At 40.2% G+C, this 22633-nt stretch overlaps 1 protein-coding gene across 8 annotated transcripts in view; it reads left to right on the plus strand.

Annotated features, from left to right (window-relative positions):
- The first annotated feature begins 2074 nt into the window (after positions 1-2074).
- The window catches only part of STK33 (serine/threonine kinase 33), a 49615-nt gene continuing 29056 nt past the window's right edge, over positions 2075-22633 (plus strand). For 5 of the 8 annotated variants that reach the window (XM_069015921.1, XM_069015919.1, XM_069015922.1 and 2 more), the window contains exons 1-2: positions 2075-2688; positions 6287-6465. In XM_069015921.1, coding sequence (XP_068872022.1) covers positions 2598-2688; positions 6287-6465 — 270 coding nt within the window. In that variant the 5' untranslated portion in view covers positions 2075-2597. Of the gene's footprint in view, positions 2689-4862; positions 4929-5041; positions 5242-6286; positions 6466-22633 lie in introns of those variants that run through there. The other 3 variants (XM_069015926.1, XM_069015925.1, XM_069015927.1) reach the window with 3 other exon arrangements.

Raw genomic sequence — 22633 nt, forward strand, 5'->3', positions numbered from 1 at the left:
GTCAAATTGTCCAGTTGCTCCCTTTTCATTCCAAGTGTCTGAAAAGAAGTTCTTGAAAGATAATTTTCAGATAACTTCTTCCCGTTTAGGGTGTAGTTTGTGACAGACTCCCTGTAAATTTTCAAATCAGAGCTAATGTTTGGATTGTACCTTTAAAATGGTGAGATTTGCACATTGCAGAATCAGCTGGTTGCCAAGTCTTGTGCTGACTACCTGCAGCAGGATGAGCATTTCTCCTGGCTGAGTGAACAAACACAGCACCCTAACAGGGCTTCAGATGTTGAACTATGCTCAAAGAAACTCACAGAGCTTAATCTGGTTTTGTACTGGGCCCAGCAAATGTCAGTGTTTAGAGATCATTAAAAAGCATCAGAATTGTGATATCTTCAGACAATGACAGTAAAACAGATAAACTTTGTTGTGCCAGGATATTTTATGTTGTTATTCCTGGAATGTAGGGTAATTTATAAATAAGTGTTCATTCTGTAAGTAATTGCATTTTTGCTATTTACTACACTTTTAATGTTTCTTGCAACAGCATTAAAGCAGACCTAGATTTCAGTCAAGGAAATAGTTTATGCATATGTCTATGCCACACTGTGTAGCCTGTGGTGCACAGTGAAACTCTTCTGAATTTACAGCCCACTGGGCCAAGCTAAGCAGTTCTCTCCTGTAGCAGGACAGCAAATGGAAAACACCCTTAATTTCTAATGCTGAAAATATTAATAGAATGGGATGAGCACCACAGAACCAGCAGACTTGTGCAAGTGTTCTGTATATCACAGAAATTAAACCAAAACCTTATAGGATATTTTATTCTATGGTATAAATAAAGGAACAATATAGAGCTTAGATAAAGTGAAAATCAACTCAAAATTAATCTTTAAATCCTACCCAAACTCTGTCCTGTATCTTACACATAATTGTGAATACCTCAGGCATCTTCAGTGCAGTATATTAACATTTACAGGTGGGCTTTGGCTTGTGAAAAATAACATTAAAGAATTCAGTGCTTTAAGCAAACACTGGACACCCCTCTGTTTCGTTTTTCCTGTGGCCTCTGAGGGCTTTAGAAACATTGGTTAACTGGCTCTCATCCATGTTTGTGATGTACTTATAAATATTTCCCATTTATAACTGTGGAAAACAGCATGACAAGCTAATGGAATGAACGAGCAGCAGAGATGGGAATTGAATACAGCCCTCAGACTTGGTTGCAGGATTACCATGGCGCGGGGTTAAATGGAAGCATTGTGAGACATCTCAGGTTTGGGATACTGAAACCTTTCATTATGGAAGTGGGGATTTGGCTCTGACAGCATGATGCAAATGATGCTCGAGCTTAGCACCTCCTGGAGCAGTGTCAGCAATCACACAGAGCTTGTCTTACCTACAGGGCAGTTCTGTTCAGTGAGGGGGAATGGGGCAATGCTCAGTCCTCTGCTGCAAACTCACCACTGCCTTACACCTCGGGAGCAGCGGCAGTGGCCTGGGCAACGCAGGTGCTACAGCCATAACCTCTGGCTGAGTGGGGTTATCTCAGGGTTGTAACAAACAGCACGGATTTTCTCCAGGGAGTGAACCGCAGAAAGGCTCCCCAGAAGTAATATCCCATACCATTCAAGAAAGCAGAAAGTCTTAATCTTTATTTTTGATCTTTGAAATATCACAAAAATCTCTGCACTTTTAACTGGAGTCAGCCTGCCGGACAAGGAGTTCACAGCAATGGCCTTTTGAGGCGACAGTCTCACTGCGTGTTCGTAGTTCTTGCATCACGTTCAAAGCTCTTCCCAGCGTGCTGTGTTGCATCAGACCAGCCTGAGCCCGGTGCCATGGGGCTGGGAATCCCTGGGGGCAGGGAGAGACAGCCTGCGGTGGACACGTGCTGGAGAGGTGGGAATACCCTGGAGACATTCAGCCCCTGAGCTGGGAAAAGTGTTGCTCCAGCACACCCTTCGTCTGCTATCTAGATGACTTATATTTTAAAAGAATATTTAATGGAACAAGAATATGCAATTTCCCTCCTTTCACTGGTCCTAATTAGGTCATACTGTAAATATATGAGTATATTTATAGCCACAGAACTCAACCTTTTATTCCACTCGTGAGAAGATACCTGCAGAATTAGCCTGATTCTGTGTTTATTGGCTTTTACTGCTTCCAAATAATGCACACTTTACAAATAAAATTACATTGGTTGCCCCACCTCCTCCCAGATGTCAGTACTATAACGCCCTGCTCATTTTGAGTCAAGTTCTCTTGCATTATTAATTCAGCAGTTTGTAATTAAATGATTAGCTAATCAAATTGTTTCCTCCTGAGTACCTGTGCAAATGCATTGGAGACCGATTGATTTAACTGGGGTCACTCAAAGATAAATTGAGCCCTAACATTATGAAGTGTGAGAAACAAAGAGGAAGAGGCTTTTTGAGACGAGAGTAGAAGGACTTGTGTCTTTTAGCCTTGTGGATGTTTTCTTGTAGTTCCAGTGGGGAGAAAAAAAAACCAACAAAACTGTTCTGGAGCTAAAGAACCAAAAATTAAACGGAGTTTTGTGTTATTATTTTACCTGATAAAACTGAGGGTGAGATTTTAAAATGCATGTGACAGTATTAGCTGTTTTCTCCTTTGTTTTACACTGTCTCATCATATGGGAAGAAAATGAAAATTCTTTCAATGGAATTGAAGGTGAGTAAACAGCAAGGGCGATACTGGGCTGGGGTACTGGCACGGCAGTGTTGTTGCTGGTTTTGTCAGAGAAGTTAAGCTCTGTGTATAACTTTCCTCACTGATTTGAGCCGAAGTGTTTCTGCAGCTCGTATGAAAAGATAAAATGCTTACACAGATGTAAAGGCGTGGGAGATAAAGAGAAGGTTTTTATTTCTCTCTCAGTTAGTTTTGCAACCAAACGGGTGTTCTTTCAGGTTCCTGGAAAGCATTTAGGTGCTGCTCACTGCCAGGGATGGTGGTACAGCCTGAATGGGTCGGTAAACTTTAATGATGCAGCAAAGCTCAGCTTTTCCCGATATTTCCTGGACAATGACACAGCCTCTGGGAACGGGAGATTCACTGCCCTGGGGTAAAGCAGGTGGAGGGTAGGTGCTGGGTTGCCTGCAGGGCATCAGAAGCGCTGGTTCCTCCAAAGCAAGGCAGCTGGCTCCCTCTGCTGCTTTCAGCACGATTTGAGTCGTTTTGAGCAAGGAGAATTTGCCTCCTCCGAGTCCTCTGGGGTCCAGTATCATTGCACCTTCTGGTTTTGATATGGTTTCCTTCCCTGGGAGGTAGCTACGAGGCTGCATGTTCCCCCTTAGCTTAAAATCTGTACAGACCTTTACAAAGATTAATATATGTATTTATAACCGAGAATCAAACTGCAATGTGGCAGCTGATTGTAAGCATTTTAGGCAAGACCTCCATAAAACCGTAATTACACCCATCTGTTTCCCTTAAGTACCCAGTAGAAAACAGTTAGCACTTACATATCTCTTGATAGCTCTCTCTCAATCTGGTGTTATGGGGAAAGAGGGAAGTTAATTTCCCCCTTTATTTTCTTTCTAGAAAAAGGTAGTGCTTAAATTCAAATTTATGATAAAAGCAAGCTGAAAGTATTTGTCAAAGGAGTTTAATTTGTAGATGGAGAGTGTCAAAACAACAGTTTTTCACAAGTCTCTCTAACCCTTATGCACCAACTATGGAAAAAACAGAACAGGCACATTTCTAATAAAACTGTGGCCATATAAATAGATATTAACAACAAAACCCCCCACATACTATTTCTTAAAAATATGAGCAATGTCATCAAAACTTTTGGCCGTAAAAAGTGCTTTGTAAATAGCTGTAAATATTGAGAAGATTCACAAATGAGCCTTCCCCTTATGGCCTGGATGTTCTGTGATTATTTGACCAGATTCTCACCTGGGGTAAATGAGTGAGCACCTCAGTGGAGGAGGGGTGTGAGAGGCCAATTTCCACTGTGATAGGGCTGATGCACTGACTCTGGAACCGATACATTTATATAGCAAAAAAAGACAAAAGAACTGATCTGAGAAGGAAAAAAGAAAAAAATGGACTACAAGAACCTGTCTGCTTGTGGGGTTTTACCACTTGTTGATAACCATTTTTGAGACACTAGAGTTAGGATATTTTAAAATAGGGTCACCTACAAGAATTTGCCGACCTGGGTGCAACCGAGTTCCCTAAAGGTAAGCTCCTCATGCTTTTTGAAATATCCTCATGTACCATAGCACCTGGACGTCACTGTGGAATCTCGATGCCATCTGAGCTCATTTGAAGGAACTTGAGACCTTCTACCGTAGAATGATCCTCGGACACTCCAGCTGGGAGTGGGATGAACATCGGGACCAGGCGGTGCTGTCGCTCCGTAGGGGATGATCTGGCCCTGCAGCAGCAGCTCCCAGGGAGGTTCCCGTTAACCTTGCAATGCCCGGGGGCAGGGTCTCCTCATCCCGAGCGTGTCCCGGGCAGGGTCTTCTCTTCCCGGCTGTCGCCTCCTCCACGGCCGGTCCCGCGGCGCCGGTAGATGGAGCTCCAGGATCCCGATTGCTGAAGGGACCGTGAAATCGGTGTCGAAGGGGCAGGCGATACCTTGGTATTTTCCGGGACAGCTGCCGTTTGTCCTTTGCTATGCTAATGAACTTGCACTGAGAAGTGAATACGAGCGCAGCACTTCGCAGGATTTGAGAAGTCAGGTTGGCTAAAAAAAAAAAAAATGATAGAATGATAGAACGATTTGGTTTGGGAGGGACCTTAAAGATCACCCAGTTTCCATCCCCCTACCAGGTGTAGGGACACCTTCCACTAGACCAGGTTGCTCAGGGCCCCATCCAGCCTGGCCTTGAACACTTGAAAGAATGGGGCATCCACAGCTTCTCTGGGCAACCTGTGCCAGTGCCTCGTCACCCTCACAGGTAAGAATTTCTTCCCGATATCCAATCTAAACCTCCTGTCAGTTTAAAGCCATTCCCCCGTTGTCCTGCTACTACCTGCCCATGTAACCAGTTCTTCTCTGTCTCTCTTGTAGCTCCCTTCAGCTGTAGGAAGGCTGCAGCTATGTCACCCTGGAGCCTCCTCTTCTCCAGGCTGAACAACCCCAGCTGTCTCAGCCCTTCCTCATAGAGGAGGAGCTCCATCCCTCAGATAAACTTAGTGGCCTCTGGACTCACTCCAACAGCTCCATGTCCTTCTTGTGCAGGGGAACCAGAGCTGGATGCAGTGCTCCAGGTGGGATCTCACCAGAGCAGAGCAGAGGGGCAGAACTCCCTCCCTCACCCTGCTGCCCACAGTGCTCTGGATGCAGCCTGGGATAGGGTTGGATTTCTGGGATTTCACACTGCTGGGTCATATCTGGTCTTTCATCCACCATTTACTGCTGTGTGTACCTGTCCCAACACTGCTTCCCAAATTTCATTCACTGTCAGTGACACTGAAGCTCTTATTGCCAAATTATCACTGTCAGGGCAATTAAAGGTACTGGCACTTAAGAAGCCTATTCTGCATATTGTATCTATGGAAGTAAAAGTTTCTGGACAGCCATATTTAGGCTCTTGCTAGAATCACACTACTGTATGATAAAAGACATCATTTTCCATCTCAGGGAACCTGTTTCCTCTGGTGTTGCAGGGGCAGGGTGGCTGGTGGCACTTTATCAGCTGTGTATTTCATGCCAGACCTATCCAAAACAGAAATAACCTTCTTTAGGCCCAAAGGAGAGGGGTAGGTGTACTCACACATCACAGGATAAATATTTAGATAAATAGCAAGGATATCTAAAGCCTTATCTAAAGCTTTCCTGTTGGTACACACTTATGCTGGATCCTGTTCAAAGCGCAGCTAAGTAGCACAGAGCAGTCAGAGCTTTCTAAATTCCCTTTTCAGATAAAGAAGTTTAGATGTCACATGTCAAATGTAATGTGACCTCAGGGGTTTCAGCCTAGTCTTTAATAGGCATTTCTCACCCTTGAGAAAATGCCTGGCTTTTGAAACAATGCCTCCTTTCAAGAACTTTGGCTTAATATTGTGGCATGAAGGTCAAGATTGTCTTGTACTGACTGAGAGGAGCACAGCAGCCTTCACAGTGGTTCCTTTCTTCACATGTGGCTTTTACTTGTGCTTAACATTTTGAACTAGAAAATGAAGAGAATGAGAAAGTAGCATTTTCTGTGTGAGGCTTTGATGTGTTTTGTCTTTTAGCCTCACTATTGTTGTTGTATTGTCATAATACTGAATTCTTATTCTCCTATTGACTTTTATGCCCTTTATTTGACAGGACTGTTTACTTCTGTTGGTCTTAAGTTTCTGGCAAGGTACACAGACAATTTCGACTTGAACCTTTCTGTGGAAGGACACAGAGACAATTCAGTGGGTCTCCTCTGTGCAGGCTACCAATGGAATAAACAAAGAATGGACCCGTATGAGCCAGGTCAACTCAACCCAGACACAATGAAGGTAAATTACAGCACAGGCAGGCTGGGAGCAACCATCAGAAGGCCTAGAAAAGGTTATATTGAAACCTCTCAGGTCTGAATAGAGGCTGTAAAAGGAGCCTGCAAACTGTATGTGTGCAGTTGAGCCCAAGGGGCAGGTAGCCAGCAGAATGCAGTCTGGGGACAGTGGGGCAGATTCCCCAAAACAGCCCTGCTTAGGTTGGATTACACGTCCTTGTCATCACCCACCCTGTATGAAGTCCTTTCCCTCTTACCCTGGGTGATTGGCAGGTGGCTGTGTGAGCTGGCTCCTGGCCTGCTTTTCTGGGGTGGGACAATGTGCCAGGAATAATGCACTTGTTTGGCAGCTTGGATTGGAACATGAATCTGCAATGTGGGTGTCTTAGAGGAGCCCGTGTTGCTCCTGATTCACAAGCCACAGTGGTCAAACAAGCAATTTTTATTGATGTAGCTGGCATGTTATGTGTGACCTCTTCTACTGGAAGTGGCCTTTTCTCAGAGGTACCTGAGTCACTCACTGTCACCTCAGGCTACACTTGCTGTGATGTGTTTTTTTTCTCAGACTGAAACTGAAGTAATTTAGAAAGGATGCCTGGAAGGACAAGAGAGAGATGGCTTAAGTAGTAGGGTTCTTCCCAAACTCTCAGGGATAGCAAATGTTGAGGAATTGAAGTATACTTATAACCCATTCCTTTTTTCTTTTTTTTTTTAAGTTGCCTTTTTGCCTGAAAGGCATTCCCTTTCATTAAATAAGCCTTTGCAAAAGCTCTCTTAGCATTGGTACTTGTGGTCACAAGCCAGGAACAGAACTGGAGGTGCTGTGCTCGAGTCACTGTAAAATTGTAACTTGGGGACTCCTTCCTGGAGCTCACTCTATGCAAGGAAAATTTCAATACCCCTCAAGAAACGAGAGCACAAGTGGTCAAACTTTAGTGGTAATGCCATGAAATAGTATGCAAAACAGGAGAAAACCCCATTTTCTCCCTAAGTCACCACAGGAGCCACCTGTTTTCAGGTTATTCCGGGGCTAAGAAATACACCTCCATGTCTTTATGCCTAGGAATTTCATAATCTTTCTTCAGGAAAAAAAGTGTCAGCTACACTGGCATATGAGGAATGCATACCAATCTACCTGGAGAAGCTGATACATCTGTTACCTGGGTCTTTAAAAGCTCAGTTCCTAAATGGGTGAATATCTGAGATCTAACAGTAAACTTTGGAAAGGTGGCCTGTCTATTTGAATTTTGCTGTTTCAAAGTCCTGTGTAACATAGTGATACCAAGAGTTGGGGAGAATGTCTTTTAGCCAGGCTTTTTAAATTTCTTTCCTTTAGGACTAATTCTTTCTGAAGCAAACCTGGGGTTTCAATAGTGGGTTTGGTAGGAGATGCCAAGCTCTTAAAAACACAGTGGGAGAGGCCACTGGGGTGAGCCCCTTCCAGTTAGCATGAGCTGTAACTGAGTGCCCTGAGGTAATTGAGGGAGATTGCAGCACCTTCAGATTCCTATTTCATAATGTATAATGAGCAGAATAAAAGCACTTTTTAAAATAGAACCTTTTAAATTTTTTTTCTTTTCTTTTTTTTTTTTTTTTACTGGAAAATCAAATATATTTCAATCAGGTACTTCAGGCATTGGTACTTATGAAAGAGAAATGACAATATTTTTGGCATGGGAAGAATATTGGAAGACTTAGAAAAGAAAATGGATAGCTACTGCATGAAGAGGTAGCTTTTAATGTGCTGGTCCCCAGAGGTGCTGCCTCTTGGGCTGGGAACTGACTACAGGCACGAGCATTGAGGTGATGTTTGCTGCCTCTCCAGTGGTGATTAACTTTGGGGAAACAAATGTAATTAGTTGAAGTACCTTATAAATCATGCTCTTAATGACTCTTATAATTTAAGAATAGTACTTACATTTATTAGAGACACCTCTGTTTAGGAGTATTCTTTTGTTGTTTTTTTTTCTGAAAATAAATTTATCTGGGTCTTAATAATTCCAGTGCCAAGGATTAAAGTCTGTTACAGGCAAGCCATGCAGTAGGTCCTACTGTTCCCCTTTTTCCACAGAATTTTATAAATAAACAGAATGTACAAGTACACAGCGCCAGGCATGGATTCACTTGCAGGATATGACCTGTGTGCAGGGAGAGCCTTGTGTCTCCAGTCCTTGAGCACCATGGGTGTATTTCCTGGATGGTTCTGAGTGTATTTATGTGTCAAAGGTGATTTATGGGTCATGGTGTTTGTTTTAAATTAGTAAAAAAGTAGAGAGTTAATTTATCTTAAAATTAATAAATTGTAAGTATCTAGATTTTTCTGGCTTATCAGCTGAAGATTTTGGTATTCTCTCATATTTAACAGTCTGTCTGTTTTCATTATGAACTGAATTTGCAGTCAAGTACAGGGTTTAATTCTGATAAAATTATTATTGGGTAATGTGCATTGCTAACTTTCTCTGTTTGCCCATAATGATCCAGTTTATCCAGAGATTGCAGAAAAGGTCATCTAAGAGTTACTTGCCTGAAGTACAGTGTGTTGGCAATGTGAAATACCAACTTTCTAAATCAAGGCATAAATAAGTCCTTTAACTTTACTGCTACTTTCCCCCTCTTTCCCAATAATGTAGCTATGTCCTGATTGTATTGCAGTGCAAACATTCAGACTCTTTGATCAAATCTACTTCATAACTGTGCAGACCTTGATCCTACAGAGCCCTTGCCTTCTTCACACAGAAGCTTTGTTTTGTTTTGTATTATTCTTTTAAAGGCAGAAAGAGTGCTTTGCAGTCAGTTTATTTTGATATTCTGAAACCAGTAAAGAGTGTCCATGGCAGGGCTAAGGCACAAAGGTTAGCTGCTGAGTCTGGCTCTGTTGCCATGGCTGTTCTGGCATTAAGATATGTATTTAGTGTTCCAGATTTCTGATGTTATTCATAATTCTAGGGAAAAAAAGAGTCAGTTAATGAAAAGCAAAGATTTTCAATTATGTAAAGGTAGGATTGCATCTCAGTGTTTTCCAACGCTGAAAATGTGGCAGAAGCATTGTTTCTCAAAAGTAATATGCTCTTCCTGAATTGCATTATTTAGCAGAAACATGGGAGTTGTGGGGATTTGGGTTGGTGTGGCGGTGATTTTAATTCACCATCTGCCTCCCTAGACCCTAATAGCCTTTCATTTATTTCCTATTCACTAGGGCATAGAAAATGCTCAGGGTGTTTAAAATATGATGTGGTTTAGAAAGAACTGGATAAAAGAAATGATAAATATTAAGTATAGGTAGAATTAGGGTGAAAAGTTTTTGAGTGCTTTCCAGGAGGATGCACAAGCTCAGACTTGCCTGATCTACTTCCACATATGTCCCTTCACAGTCTCTTCTTCTGAGCCTTTTGGGAAGCTTCCTTGTCTGCACATTGCTCTGTAAGGGGTAGGTGTGCCATCTGCATATTATTGTAAATTAGAAGATCCATCCATCTACTTTCTTAGATGAGTATGGCTTTCCTGCAGGAATTTGTTAAATTGTGTAAATTTAATTTTCGTATCCCTTCTGGAATATTGAACAAAACTAATTTTGTGACTGTAGGGTTTGAAAGCAGAAGGGGCAGTAAGCTAATATAATTAATCATTGTGTCATTGCTGCAGAATAATGGACTAATTCTCTTCCTAATTTCCAGTTACTTATCATTTGAAATCTCACAGGGAAAACAGCACTGTGTTAAAGAACAAGGAACAACCAATTAAAGTACGTGTTTTGTTTCATCATCTTAAGCAACTGTAACAGAACTGAGGAAACTCTGCTTGTGATTTATTAGTTGCATTTTTTGAGTTTTCATATACAGTTAGATATTTGCCTGAACTGCTTCATATGGAAAATGTAATGAATTTCCCCATATTGACATATTTTTGTGCATCAAATTTGCATTTTTAAAAAAAACAATCGAGTACATGGAATAATTAGCTTGAGCTAAAATGAACAAAACAAGCAATCTAAAACTGTTTGTTAAAAATTCTAGATTTTTTTAATGCCAACTCTGAAAAATTAAAACCCCTTGCAGTTATAAGAATACAACTGTAATCTGACACTAAGTCCTAATTTGGGCCTCTTGAACTAAATACTTATCTTTCACTTACAGGACTGTTTTGAATATTTATTTCACTGCTGATCATTTTAAATTTACCTACTACCTGTCACTCATTTTGGTGTGGGACTGTGGGGTCTTCTAAATCTTTGCAGGTTCAGGTTTAGACTGGTGCAACAAAGATGACCAATATTTCTGATATCCCCCGCTGGGTTTGGAATCTGGATGATTTTAGAGAGAATACCAGGAAGGTAAAAGAGAACAAATAAGAATGAAGGAAAAATTGGATCAGAGATGGAGCTAAGGGAGGAGCTGGGAAAAAAAAAAAGCATGACAGAAATGACTGTGTGGAGCTCATAAAGAGGCAGCTGAGTACCAGATGAAGTGATGGAAAGGTAGAGTGGGAATGGAGGAGGGAATAGGAAGTTTTGGCATGTGTGAGATAAGGCTCTGTGGGATAGGTAGGACAGGAAGTGAATAGAAGAGGAAGATAATTTGGTAGCTTCTGTTGCTGTACAGAGTTCAGCATCATTTCAGGCTGAGCTTTCAACTAAAAATTCTCATTAAGTAGAGGCCCAGTAACCCTGTCAGAAAGGTTACAGCAAAAACACCAAACAAGGCAGCATTTTCCCCACTGTTTTTTATATAAGTCCAGCTAATTGAACAGAACTTGGAGGAAATACTAACTTGAACATTTTTATTTTCTTTCCTTGAACAGGAATTCAGCATGAACTTTTGTTAGTTTGAAGTTTTATTAATTTGGAACTTTAGTCATTGCTGAACCCAAATGAGAACCAAACAGAATAACTAACATATTTGACCCTCTAAGTACATACAAAAAATCCAAGATTAGTTTGCGGCAACACTGTTTTCTGCATTTTTTGTTTTGATCTCACTTTTCATTTATCCTGCCCAGATTCCTCCCAGGCTCCTGCTTTGAATCAGGTGGTGCTATAACTTGTAGAAGACCTTCTGGTGGGATGAGTTGGAGAGAATTCATGCTGGGGTTTCGACTGTGTGAATAGCATTGCTCAGAGCCCTCCTGGTTTTTGGTATTGCTTGATTACTGCTTCCATCCTCACAACGAGCTCCAGGAAAGGTGCAGAGGAATGACCTCCCTGCCTGCCAGACTCTAGGGAGAATACTTCTCCATGTTGTGGTGTGCTGCTAAGTCAGCTGTCCTCACTGCCTAATTGTCAGAGGAGCACTGCTGTGACAAGTCGCTTGGAAAAAGCAGGGATTGTGTGGCTTTTCATCTAGAACTGACATCAGGTGTTTTTAAGAAAAAAGCTGGGAGATTCATATAGAAATTGCCGTGCAAGAGTTCATGCCAGTTATGCTGTTAGCACAATTAAATGCTGCACAAGCAAGCTTTTGGAGCTTGATTTTTGTTTTCCTCTGTCTGGAGAACATGGTGTCAAGTGCCCATTTTTTATTTTAAGAATAGTCTCTAAGACTTGATTGTTCTTTGATCCTAATGCTGTGTTGAAGGTAGTTCAAAGTTATAAGGAGTTATGTATGCTGTGTCTTAATGAAATGCTTGTCTGAAATTGTACTGATAGCCTGCTGTGAAAAAATCAATTTGCCATCAGCAACTGAATGTACTTGATGCTCAATTTAGTTCACCCAACTATTTCACGTTCGTTCCCTGTAGTAAAACAAAAGGGTCCTGAGAATTAATTACAGTGTTAGCATCTGCTCGTGGCAGCTTTGCTGATGTACTTGGTGCAATAAGACACTTAAGGTGGGAGTGAGATGGAGTGTAAAGTTTTTCCCACTGCCATTTCTTATGCAAATATCTTTTAAAGGACAGGCTCCTCTGGTGTTTCCTGTACTTTTTCTTTTGGCAGTAGAGCACTCAGTTGTGTTTAAAACTAGCAAATACCAATTGCTTCCAGATAATTTGTATTATGTCACGTTTTCATCGTTCATATTTCTATAGCTATTGTTGGCTGCACAGTGGAGTTGTGTTTATTTGAATGCTGGTAATAACATTTCTTAGTTTAGAGTAAACCCCAAGCATTTTGGGGGATCAGCAGATGAATGGGAAGTTGCTGAAATTGGAGGTTCCTGAGATTCCCAGTGCTGAATCTCGTGTTAGTGTAATTCCAACCTGCTGTGCCAAGCACACTGTGGAGCAGCCTTGAATGCTGGACAAGGATACTTTTGTCTTGTGCAAAATCTTCTTTAACAGTTTCACCTTTTTTAACATTAAAAATTGTCAGTGTGCTCACATGCCAACCTAAATTGAGGTTTCTTTGTGCTGAACATATAAACTGAGCTACAACAGAAGCACACGAAATACCAGTAACTTTAGGATTTTAATAGTTCATAATTTTGTATTTTAATGCATATCCAAGTAAATAAATCTTGATCACTTGGTCTAGAAGAAGGATCAGGTCCTGTACCTTTTGTCTGGGCTTTTTATTTCTTTTTTCTGAACCGTCACAAGGTATAAATTATCTTTCTTGGAATGCCTGAGAAAACATGATCTCTCAAATCCAAGAGATTTCCATTATTTGTAAGTTGTCTGTAAGTTCTGTCATGTCGGATTTGAAATGTGTTCATCCACATCACTGTATTTTGGGGAGGATCATAGATTTCTGTGAGAGAGTGCTTGAAATTTAATCTCGTCATGGATGATTGTGATACCTGTTAATGGTGGTAGAGTTTGAACTGTTTTCATTGGAGAACGATTTCACTTCATGGAATTATAATAAACTCCCTAAATTTGGTGAAGTTGGACCAGGTTCATTTTAATTTTCTGTCCACTAGGTTGCCATGTACCAAATGCTTTTAACTTCTTATCTCATAAGAAGATTGTTGAAGCAGTGCCTGACACTGGTCAAATGCAGTGGTGATTAATACTGAAGTGAAAAGAAAAAAAAATAAATTAAATATTAAAAAAATGAATATTCTTATAAAACTGCAGTAACATAGTGTGACATTTAATATGCCCACCTGCATATCTTGTTTCTTCTATCCTCTAAAATTTTAGCTGAGGGTTCAAAGAGTTTTTCTTTGCTCCCCATTGGCTCAGGAACATTTCTGTATTTTGTAGATATGCTTTATTAGAACATCACATGGCATGAAATTTAGACTCTCAGCATGTAGAACCATTTTTTGAAAGAACATTTGCTGCTCCTCCACAGCAAACCTGTCCTCTAAATAATTATTTTTGTATCTACTTAGCAAGGCCATCTTAATTAGAAAAAAAGACATATTTCTTTATAAAAATAAGGTGGTTATTTATTAAAAGTGCTGTTGAGAATATTTGTGATCTCTTTAGACATGAACAGATAGGTGAATTGAAAACTAACATTTTTTATGGTTCTTGAATATAGTTCTTATCAAGGTATATGCTTCATGTGTTGTTGGACAGTACTGAGGGGAGGGAAAAGTAGAAACCACTTCAATCATTCTATAATTTTTATAGTACATGGTTATTGTTGCCTTGAAAATACATTATACTTATTTACATAAGCTGTAAGGCTTCCAAACCAATTTTTTTTCGATGTTTGCTTTGGTCCATGAGGCATGCAAAGTCTTCTGATCTCCATTCCTTGCATGAGAAATAATTGTCAAAAAAAGAAGTGGTTTTTTTTGAATGCTTCAACAAAACAGAAATGGGAATTTGTATGTGCTTTCAATTTGATAGGAAGGAAAAAATAATTTTTTTCCTTTGGTATGGGAAAAGTATTCCTGATAGCCTAATACTTAATACAGTTGGGAGGAAAACTGTAGGTTTTGTACACCACTTAATTTCTCTAGACAATGAAATGTCTTCACCTGGAGAAGCAGCCTATTTTGTGTCTAGCATTTTTCATTAGAGGTACTAATTAGCAACAGCTAACAAATGATGCTGTTATGCATTAATACTCAGAAGTGCATCCAGGATGGATGGATCCACACTGGATCCATCACTGAAACTGGGGACACCTGCTCTCAGAGCTCTGGGCAAGATACCAAATGCAGAAATGGTGTTGAAACAGCACATATAGAATATTTAATATATTTTAAATCAATTCTTCAGTGGATTTTTTCAAAGTAAGCATCCTTTGTGTGGCTGCCTGCATTGCATGGAATTAGACTTGATCATTCAGATTGTGCCAGGTAGAAGTTCCAATGAAGGGGTGAGAGGACTATTGTCTCTACTCAGGTCTGGTGTTGGTGAAATATAGAATATTTTGTTACACTCCTATTTAAAATAGATCAGTTTTCAAGCCAGATCATTGCCTTGATTGACTCCTTACTACACTTGTTTATCTCTGAGGCAAAAAGACCTTTCCTTCAGCTTTGAAAGGCCTTCATGATCTTTGCTTGGTTTGTGGGAGCTTGATACATCACATTTCAACCCTCACCTTCTTTTATAGTAGCAGAAGGGTTTCAAGTCCACCTTAAAATACTTCAGGAACTGAACTCACATGTGTAGTTAAGAAAAATAAATTCAATAGAGGTCCTTCTTTCAAATAACCCCTCTCTGTTGACTGTGGCTAGACATGTGGGGCAAATGCACACATAACAAAACTCTTGTTTCTTCTGCCCTCATTTTAGTCCAGCTCATAAATTTGGCAGATATTGATTTCATTTTCCTAAATTTTCCTAAAATAATCAATTATAAACTCAGACTAAAGTTATTATTTATGAGGTTACAGTACAGCTGCTAATTTTTTCATGCTCCTGTACCCACCAGAAAATCAACCAAAAGGACTTTTTATTTGTGGGATATTTTTATTTTGTTGTTTTCTTGTTTGTTGGCTGCTTTGCACTGAAACATGTTTTCGTCTGCTTCCTTACCCAAGGCAGAAAAGTCTTATCTAATTTCTCAGGTTTTTAGTGTGTAGGCATAGAAAGGTTACAGGGTTGTGTTTTTTAGATGATTTCTCTTTTCATGTACTGTGTGCCAAGCCAGAAGTTTAGAGGGAAGGTAGGAACTTATATTAGAAGAAGTCTTTAATAAACCATCACAACAGGTACATAAATTTTATTGGAGGCTATTCCATTGACACAGCCCAATGCCTACTAAGATAAATATTTATGTAAGAGGGTGGTTTTTACTGGTATATCTTATTTCACTTATATTAGTTTTTTTAACTGCAGAAACAGTTTCATATTCTGTGTACAGCAGTCTGTGCAAAAATTCTGCAATAGCCTGTGTTATAAGTGAAAAACCTTTAGGGGTCTTCCAGTTGAAGAAGTTTGGAACAAGTGCATCAAATTTGATGGCAGGCAACCTTTAAGGAGGAATATAGACAGTTGTATTGGATGGGAAAAGTAAAGTAACAGTAAGAATTAACTTTTACTCTTGACATTTCTCTTCAGTAAATAACTATCTTACAACAGTGCACATAATTCCTATGCCCCTGTTTGTATTCCTAAATTTTGATAGATTTCTGCATTTTACGACTGTTCAAACTGCATGTTGATGGCAGTAAAAATGAATGACATTTAATTTAGTACCACTGAGTTTTCATTTTCAAGGAATATCTTAAGTAAAATGCTCAAATGTGATATACTCTGGGAGATCCTAGGAACAGTTTTCTGTACCCTTTTCCACCTTGCCAATCTTTGAGATTATAGATGTTATTTTGAGATTTTTGCATAATGTAAATAGCTGAGCATGTGTTTGTGTGCACTCAGCCATGTGTGTTCCTGGGAACTTTTTTATTTAATGTAAGAGAGAAATTGGTACCTTCCCAGTTCATGATAACAAAGTATGGAATTAAGGAATACATACATTTTATTATGGCAGAAAACCAAACACAAAAGAACAGCACTGAAAACAAGACACCAGGGTTAACAACTTTTAGGGAGAAAGGCCTACTTAATTGCTCACCTTTTTCTTCTTAAAATAATTACCTGATTTGTGACTTTGCATCAAAATCTGCCTTACTGTCACATAGAAAATTAATTTTTAATTAGTGTGACCTTCAGTGCATTTGCACAGACACAGTGAAATCTGCAATTACTTGCAATTTTAGAATTAATTTAAAATACATAATGATATAGTTGTTTACCTGTGTAACTTCATGCAGCATAGAATGCTTTTTCTTTGGCAGGCCCGTGTTTAGCTGATGCCTTATTTAATTTTTTAGTGATAAACCGTAGATAGCTTTTAAAATTCAGATTTTTGTGGGTAAGTACTGAGTGACTGAGCTGTTTTGATTGGTATCAGACAGTTTTAAGGCTGGCTTTACGTGTTTAAGCCAGCTTTATACATGTCATAGAGCTTTCATTATGAAAGCTTTAATACTGAGAATACCAAGTATCAGTACACAGAATACCAAGAGATTTTCCTGCAATCATGTCTAAAGCACTTTCTCTTTTATATTTACTGTGGGAAAAGTGTTGGGCTGGATGCCATGACTCCAAATTGATTCCCATCTCAATGGTGAGATCAGTAAATGTTTGATCTGAAAGGAAGAAATATTGATGATTTCTGAATATGAATTCTAACAAGTCTTTGTACAGTGGCCTCCAGTTTTCATCTGAGGTCACAGCACCTTTTATAAAGGATAGGTTGATCTTCTCCAGGCTATTAAAAAAGGAAATGTAGGATAAAGATGCCACCTTGTGGGTGAACTAAATGATGCAGTAGATGATTCAAAATGTTTAGCAAATAGATTCTATGCATTTGTGACTGGCTGTTGGAAATTGAGTTTACGTTTTCTTAAACATTTAGAGTTACTTTTGGATTTTAAGTTCGTGATTTTTTACGATGTCTCTAAGTAATTGCAGTTGAACCATTCTGGTGTAGTTGTTAACTGACTGCTAAAAATCATGCTTGTTATCACCACATAATTTTGGCATCAAATTCAGTGTATTGTTCCTAATGTATTAAAGCACAACTATAATGCTGTCATCCTAAGCTGACTGGGTAACAAAAAAACAAACAAAAAAAGAAGATTTTGTAGATATTCCCTGTATGAAAACAGCATGGTGATGCATTCAGCTTCCTGTGCTGGAATTCTCACTACATACCAAAATTAACATGTATTACACATTACATGTATTAATTAGTCATTCTTATCTGCATATCATGGATTTCTTACAGCAGTCAATGAAACACCGGGTGTCTGTAGCCTTGGTGCTATGGTTTTGAATCACCTTTGCCTTGGGCAGGTTTATATAGAGTGCTCTGGATTTTTAGGATATTATTTCAGTGTTTTTTTGACTCATTAGGTGGTAATGGCCTCTCAAGCTGCTCTATATGGGGAACAAAATTGAGAGAAATGGTACTAATACCTCTATTCTTGTCTAGATTTTCAGATATTCATTCATTTTGGATTTTGCTTTGGAAAATCCATGTTTGCTGTGCAGCCCCAGTTTCCTGCATAAGTATCTTACAAACTCTTCAGGATCACTGAAGCTCGTTTGTGGCATAATGAATCTTTGATGTGATACTGGTGTGAGGAACACTTCTCAGTGTTAGGAGTTTTTAAAAAGTGTTCATATATGTCTACATGTGACCTCAGGTGAGGCAAGAGAGAAGCTAATGTGGGTTCTACCAAGACTGGTGTCAGGTTGTTATGGAAGCCAACCACATATTTCCTGGGAAAAGGCTGCAATGTTTTGATATTATTTTTCATCGTACAGTCTACAAATGAGGTCTTATTGCTAGCACTCTTTCAAAGGGTACTAGTTTGGGTTTTTTTCTTTTATCTTAGAGATTTTATGCTTAAGACTGGACTCCATGTAAAAAAGTATCATGTGTACACAGGTATCTACAGGTAACCAGGTTGCTGAACTTGGTGAATATCTTATTTAAAGTACTATGAGCAACATCGTGTTCCTTTGGCTTTGGATTTATTTCTTCCTGGTTTGTCTGCAGGTTTCGGGAGGATTGTTGATGCAACCTATGTAAATACCTTCCTAGGATTCTCCTTTTCCGTGACTAAATTTGGTTCAGATTAGGCAAAGGCAACTCCTGTCCTCTCCCTTTTGTATGGACAATTGGAGTAATGCAGGTGGGGCCTCTGCTGTGCAGCTGAGAAGTCATGGCTGGTAACTAATTTCTCCACATCTGGCATCAAAGATTATTTTATAAAGTCATGGTTTTACTTCTAGCCAAGAGATAGAGTTAGATCTTTTATTTGGTAGCTGGAATGGTAGAGGAATTCCTGATACCCAGTCACAGCTCTGAAATCTGCTGCTTGCTCACATGTGTCCCCATGAGCTGCTGAGAAGACAGTGGGAGGTTGCAGTAGCACAGGGTCTTCCCTGTAAGCCCTGCTGTCTTTGGGGTCTCCTGGGGGCTGAATAGTAGTGTGGTGGCTTTTCTTGGCTGATGTTGACCATAAGAGGTCAGGTATTAAAACAAAAATCCATTACAGCATACTGAAAAATATTCCTAGCCTGAAGAGGCTTTAGGCTGTTCTCTGTTATGCTCTGAGTTATCTGCCTTGGGCACCCTTAGGAAATGATCACTGACACAAGAATCACCCAAGAAGTCAAGCAATAGGTGCCAGATGCAGATTAGTTTTTGTGTGTGGTGGTGCATGCCTTTTAAGCATGCCAAGTTTTAATAACCCCATGCCCTATTATGACAGTGGTGTTTATGTCTATTTAAACACTAGTGCAAGAAATTAACATCGTATTTACTGCTTCAAAATCTATTACTGCAGCTGTCTATTCCTAACATCCTGTAAGAGTGCTTTTGATTTGAATGATTTTTCTCTTCTATGGCAGCTGAGTATTCTGAACTTAATGCTTTGTGCCCTGCTCAGAAATTACAGGGTATACAAAATATACCCTGAAATTCATTCAAACTTTTAAAACTTATTATGCCTAGCAGAGACAGATTTAAGATTACTGAGGTTTCTGGTTGAAGTACTCCAAGCAGAAATCCATACTCCATTAGGTTCTGAAACATTATGTGACCTTAATTTTCCAGGTATTTTGCCCTTCAAATTGAAGACAGTATTTTAATACTATTTAAGTCTCCTGAAGAGCCTTGTAATACGGTAGGCTTAAGTTGTGAAACATTTGAACAAAATGAAAGATAAAAAAGTAATTTAGGATTTTGTATTTTTTAAATGTATAGCAACATAAAGATATGCATCAAATAATATATTGAAATAGGCGATAAAAATTGCATTTTTTTGGTGCATTTTCCAATGAAATTATGTGTACATGCAGTCAACCATATTTCTTGTATGAAGGTCTTTCTTCCCATTTGACTTTTTTAGGCAAAGGCATTTCCAGTGACTTGAATCTAGGGATTTGTCTCTTATGTTGTGGTTTACTTCAAATAAAATTCTACCTGCAGAGGAGATGTAGGATCACATCTCAGGAGATGAAAGAGAATTTCAGAGCTAAACTTACTTGGTGAGGGAAAAAAAGAAAAATTATTTAAAAAAAAACTTGTAGAGAAAGTTAGGGGAGAAATTTGTTTTCTTATTAATAAAAGTGATACATTCTTTCAGCAGCGTTAAATACAAGGAAATGAAAATTATCAGCAGCTAGTGGTATGCCCAGCTCCATGAGATGTTAGAACTGGACCTAATAAATTACAGCAATGGCTTCTGATATTTCATCCCCTCTAAGATAATCCTTGAGCACTCCCATGGCTATGCAGTATGACAGAGGCAAAATATATCAATGCTGAAAAATCACAAAAAAAGAAAGAACAGTATATAATTGAACCGTAACAGCACTTATGCTGGATGTTAAATTATATATATTCATGTGTATATTTGTATATTTCGTGTGTATCTCAATGGTTACCCCAAGTTTTGGTGGTTTGGGTTTTTTTTTTTTTTTTGGTGTAAAAATCACATTTTATTCATACACACCAAAAAGGTGGTAATTGCAGGGTTTTCTGTAACTGCCTACAACACTGATTGCTATTATATACTGTAAAAACTTTTGTGTAGGTTGCCTTAGTCGAAGGTTTTAATTATTTTGCTAATAAGCCCAAAATGTTATTGAATGGAACATCCTTTTTACAGGCCTGTGTGCTGACACCTGCTGTCGTGGTGTGACACTGGCCCAATGCCAGGTACCCACGAGAGCTGCTCACTCACCCTCCCCTGCCACAGCTGGGCAGAGAAGGGAACAGGAAAAAATATTAATGAAGACTTCATGAGTTCATAAGGACCAGGACAAAACACTTCAAGGGCAAAAGTTACAAAGTGAATGTATTGCTAACAGAATCAGAGGAGGATAATGAGAAGTAAAATAAACCCTCAAACACACCTTTTCTCCCCCCTGCCCCTCCCTCCTTCCCCTGACGGCACCAGGAGACAGGGCCTGGGGGTTTGGTCAGTTCATCACCGAGATTTTCTTCCGCTGCTCCGGGAGAGGAGTCCTTCCCCTGTGAGCCTGTGGGGTCCCTCCCACAGGAGACAGCTCTCCACGAACCTCTCCCACGTGGCTCCACTCTCAGCAGCAGCAGCCACCCCGCCCCTGCTGCAGCGTGAGTGCCTCCCACGGGCACACAGTCCTCCCAAAACTGCTGCGCCGTGGGTCTCTTCCACGGGGTGCAGGGCCCCAAGGACAGGCTGCTCCAGCCTGGAAGCGGGGCCCTCTCTCCCCACCGGGTCTTCCACTGGAACACAGCCTCCTCCAGGCCTCCACCTGCTCTGGCACGGGCACCACCTCCCCCTGGGGCTGCAGGTGGATCTCTGCATCCCCCGTGGATCCCCATGGGCTGCAGGGGCACAGCTGCTTCACCATGGTCTGCACCACGGCCTGCAGAGGCCCCTCGGCTCCAGGGCCTGGAGCACCTCCTCCCCCTCCTTCTCCACTGCCCGTGGTGTCCCATGCTGTTTTCCTCACATGTTCTCACCATCTCCTCTTCTCTGATTGGAAGGCAAAACTGTGTGACTTTGTTTTGATTTTCTTCTTAAATATGTCATCACAGAGGTGCTACCAAGCCCTCTCTCATTGGCCCAGTTTTGGCCAGCAGCATGTCTATCTTCAGAGCCATCAGCCATTGGCTCTGTCAGACCTGGTGGAAGCTTCCAGCAGCTTCCTCGCAGGATCCATCTTTGTGGCCTCCCTGCTACCTAAAACCAGGCTGTGCCAAACCAGTACAGCTGCCGAACAGATTGTATGACTGCCACGATGTCAAAGAGAATGGCCTGGGATGTGGGTGTCAGCACTGAGACATTTTCAGTCACAGTTTCAGGTTGGGCATTCTAGTTCCTGAGCACAGGAAGGAATGTAAAGCACAACCCAGCAGGCAACCATTAATTGCATTTTTCTTGTCTGAACTGTTTGCCTGTTCTAGGCTGCCAAACACCAAGCTTTTCCCACGTGTTTCATTAGCTGTTTCCCAGCCCTGGGGCTTAGGTGCACGTTTGGGATCCTTCTCCGACAGTTCCAAACGCAGTGGTTGGTGGTGGCTACTGAATTGGGTCTTAGTGGCTGGTCCAGTTTTGGTGAAGTCAGAATAAATTCCTTTTGCTGACAAGACTGCCAGTTCTGGTTTTTAAGCGTTGCAGGCTGCCTTGGCACTTGGTGAGTGTGAACATTCACCCTGTATTTCTGCCAAGCTAGGAGTAGGACAACTGTGAGTGCAGAAAGGCAGCCAGAATCTTGATTCAGAGCTGTGAAAAATGGTGTCCCCTTTTGTCTGTGCTTGTGGGTTTCATTTTGCCAAGAACTACAAACTTGACCTCTGATTTGCTAAATTTTACTAACTAGCAACTGCAAGTAATCTAAAAAAGACTATTTCAAATGATTCAAGATTGTATATTTGCTGATTTTTTTTGTTTCATTTAGAAAGCTGTGAAGTTTTGTGTCTACTTTACTAAGAGCAATTAACCCAGCACTCTGAAATGCACAGAGTGAAGGGAAGAAGTTAGGAAGGTGGAAGAAAGGAAAGGAAAATGCTATCAGAATAGGAAAATGTTGAAAACTTATAAAAATTTTCAATGTCGGTGGGGTTAAGGAAAGATCTTTGTTAGATTTCTAGAAGTACTGAGTATATACCATAACACATCCATTTACTACTTAGAATTTTCATGAGCCATAATTTCTGTAAGCCCATTAGTCTTTATTTAGAGACAACAAGCTCCAGTCTGATGTTGGAAGGCTGAATCTGTTTTTACATCTTATTATCAATGAGAACTAAATAAACTTTTGGCC

Source organism: Aphelocoma coerulescens, chromosome 5 (genome assembly GCF_041296385.1).
Source record: "Aphelocoma coerulescens isolate FSJ_1873_10779 chromosome 5, UR_Acoe_1.0, whole genome shotgun sequence".
Classification (NCBI taxonomy): Eukaryota; Metazoa; Chordata; class Aves; order Passeriformes; family Corvidae; genus Aphelocoma; species Aphelocoma coerulescens.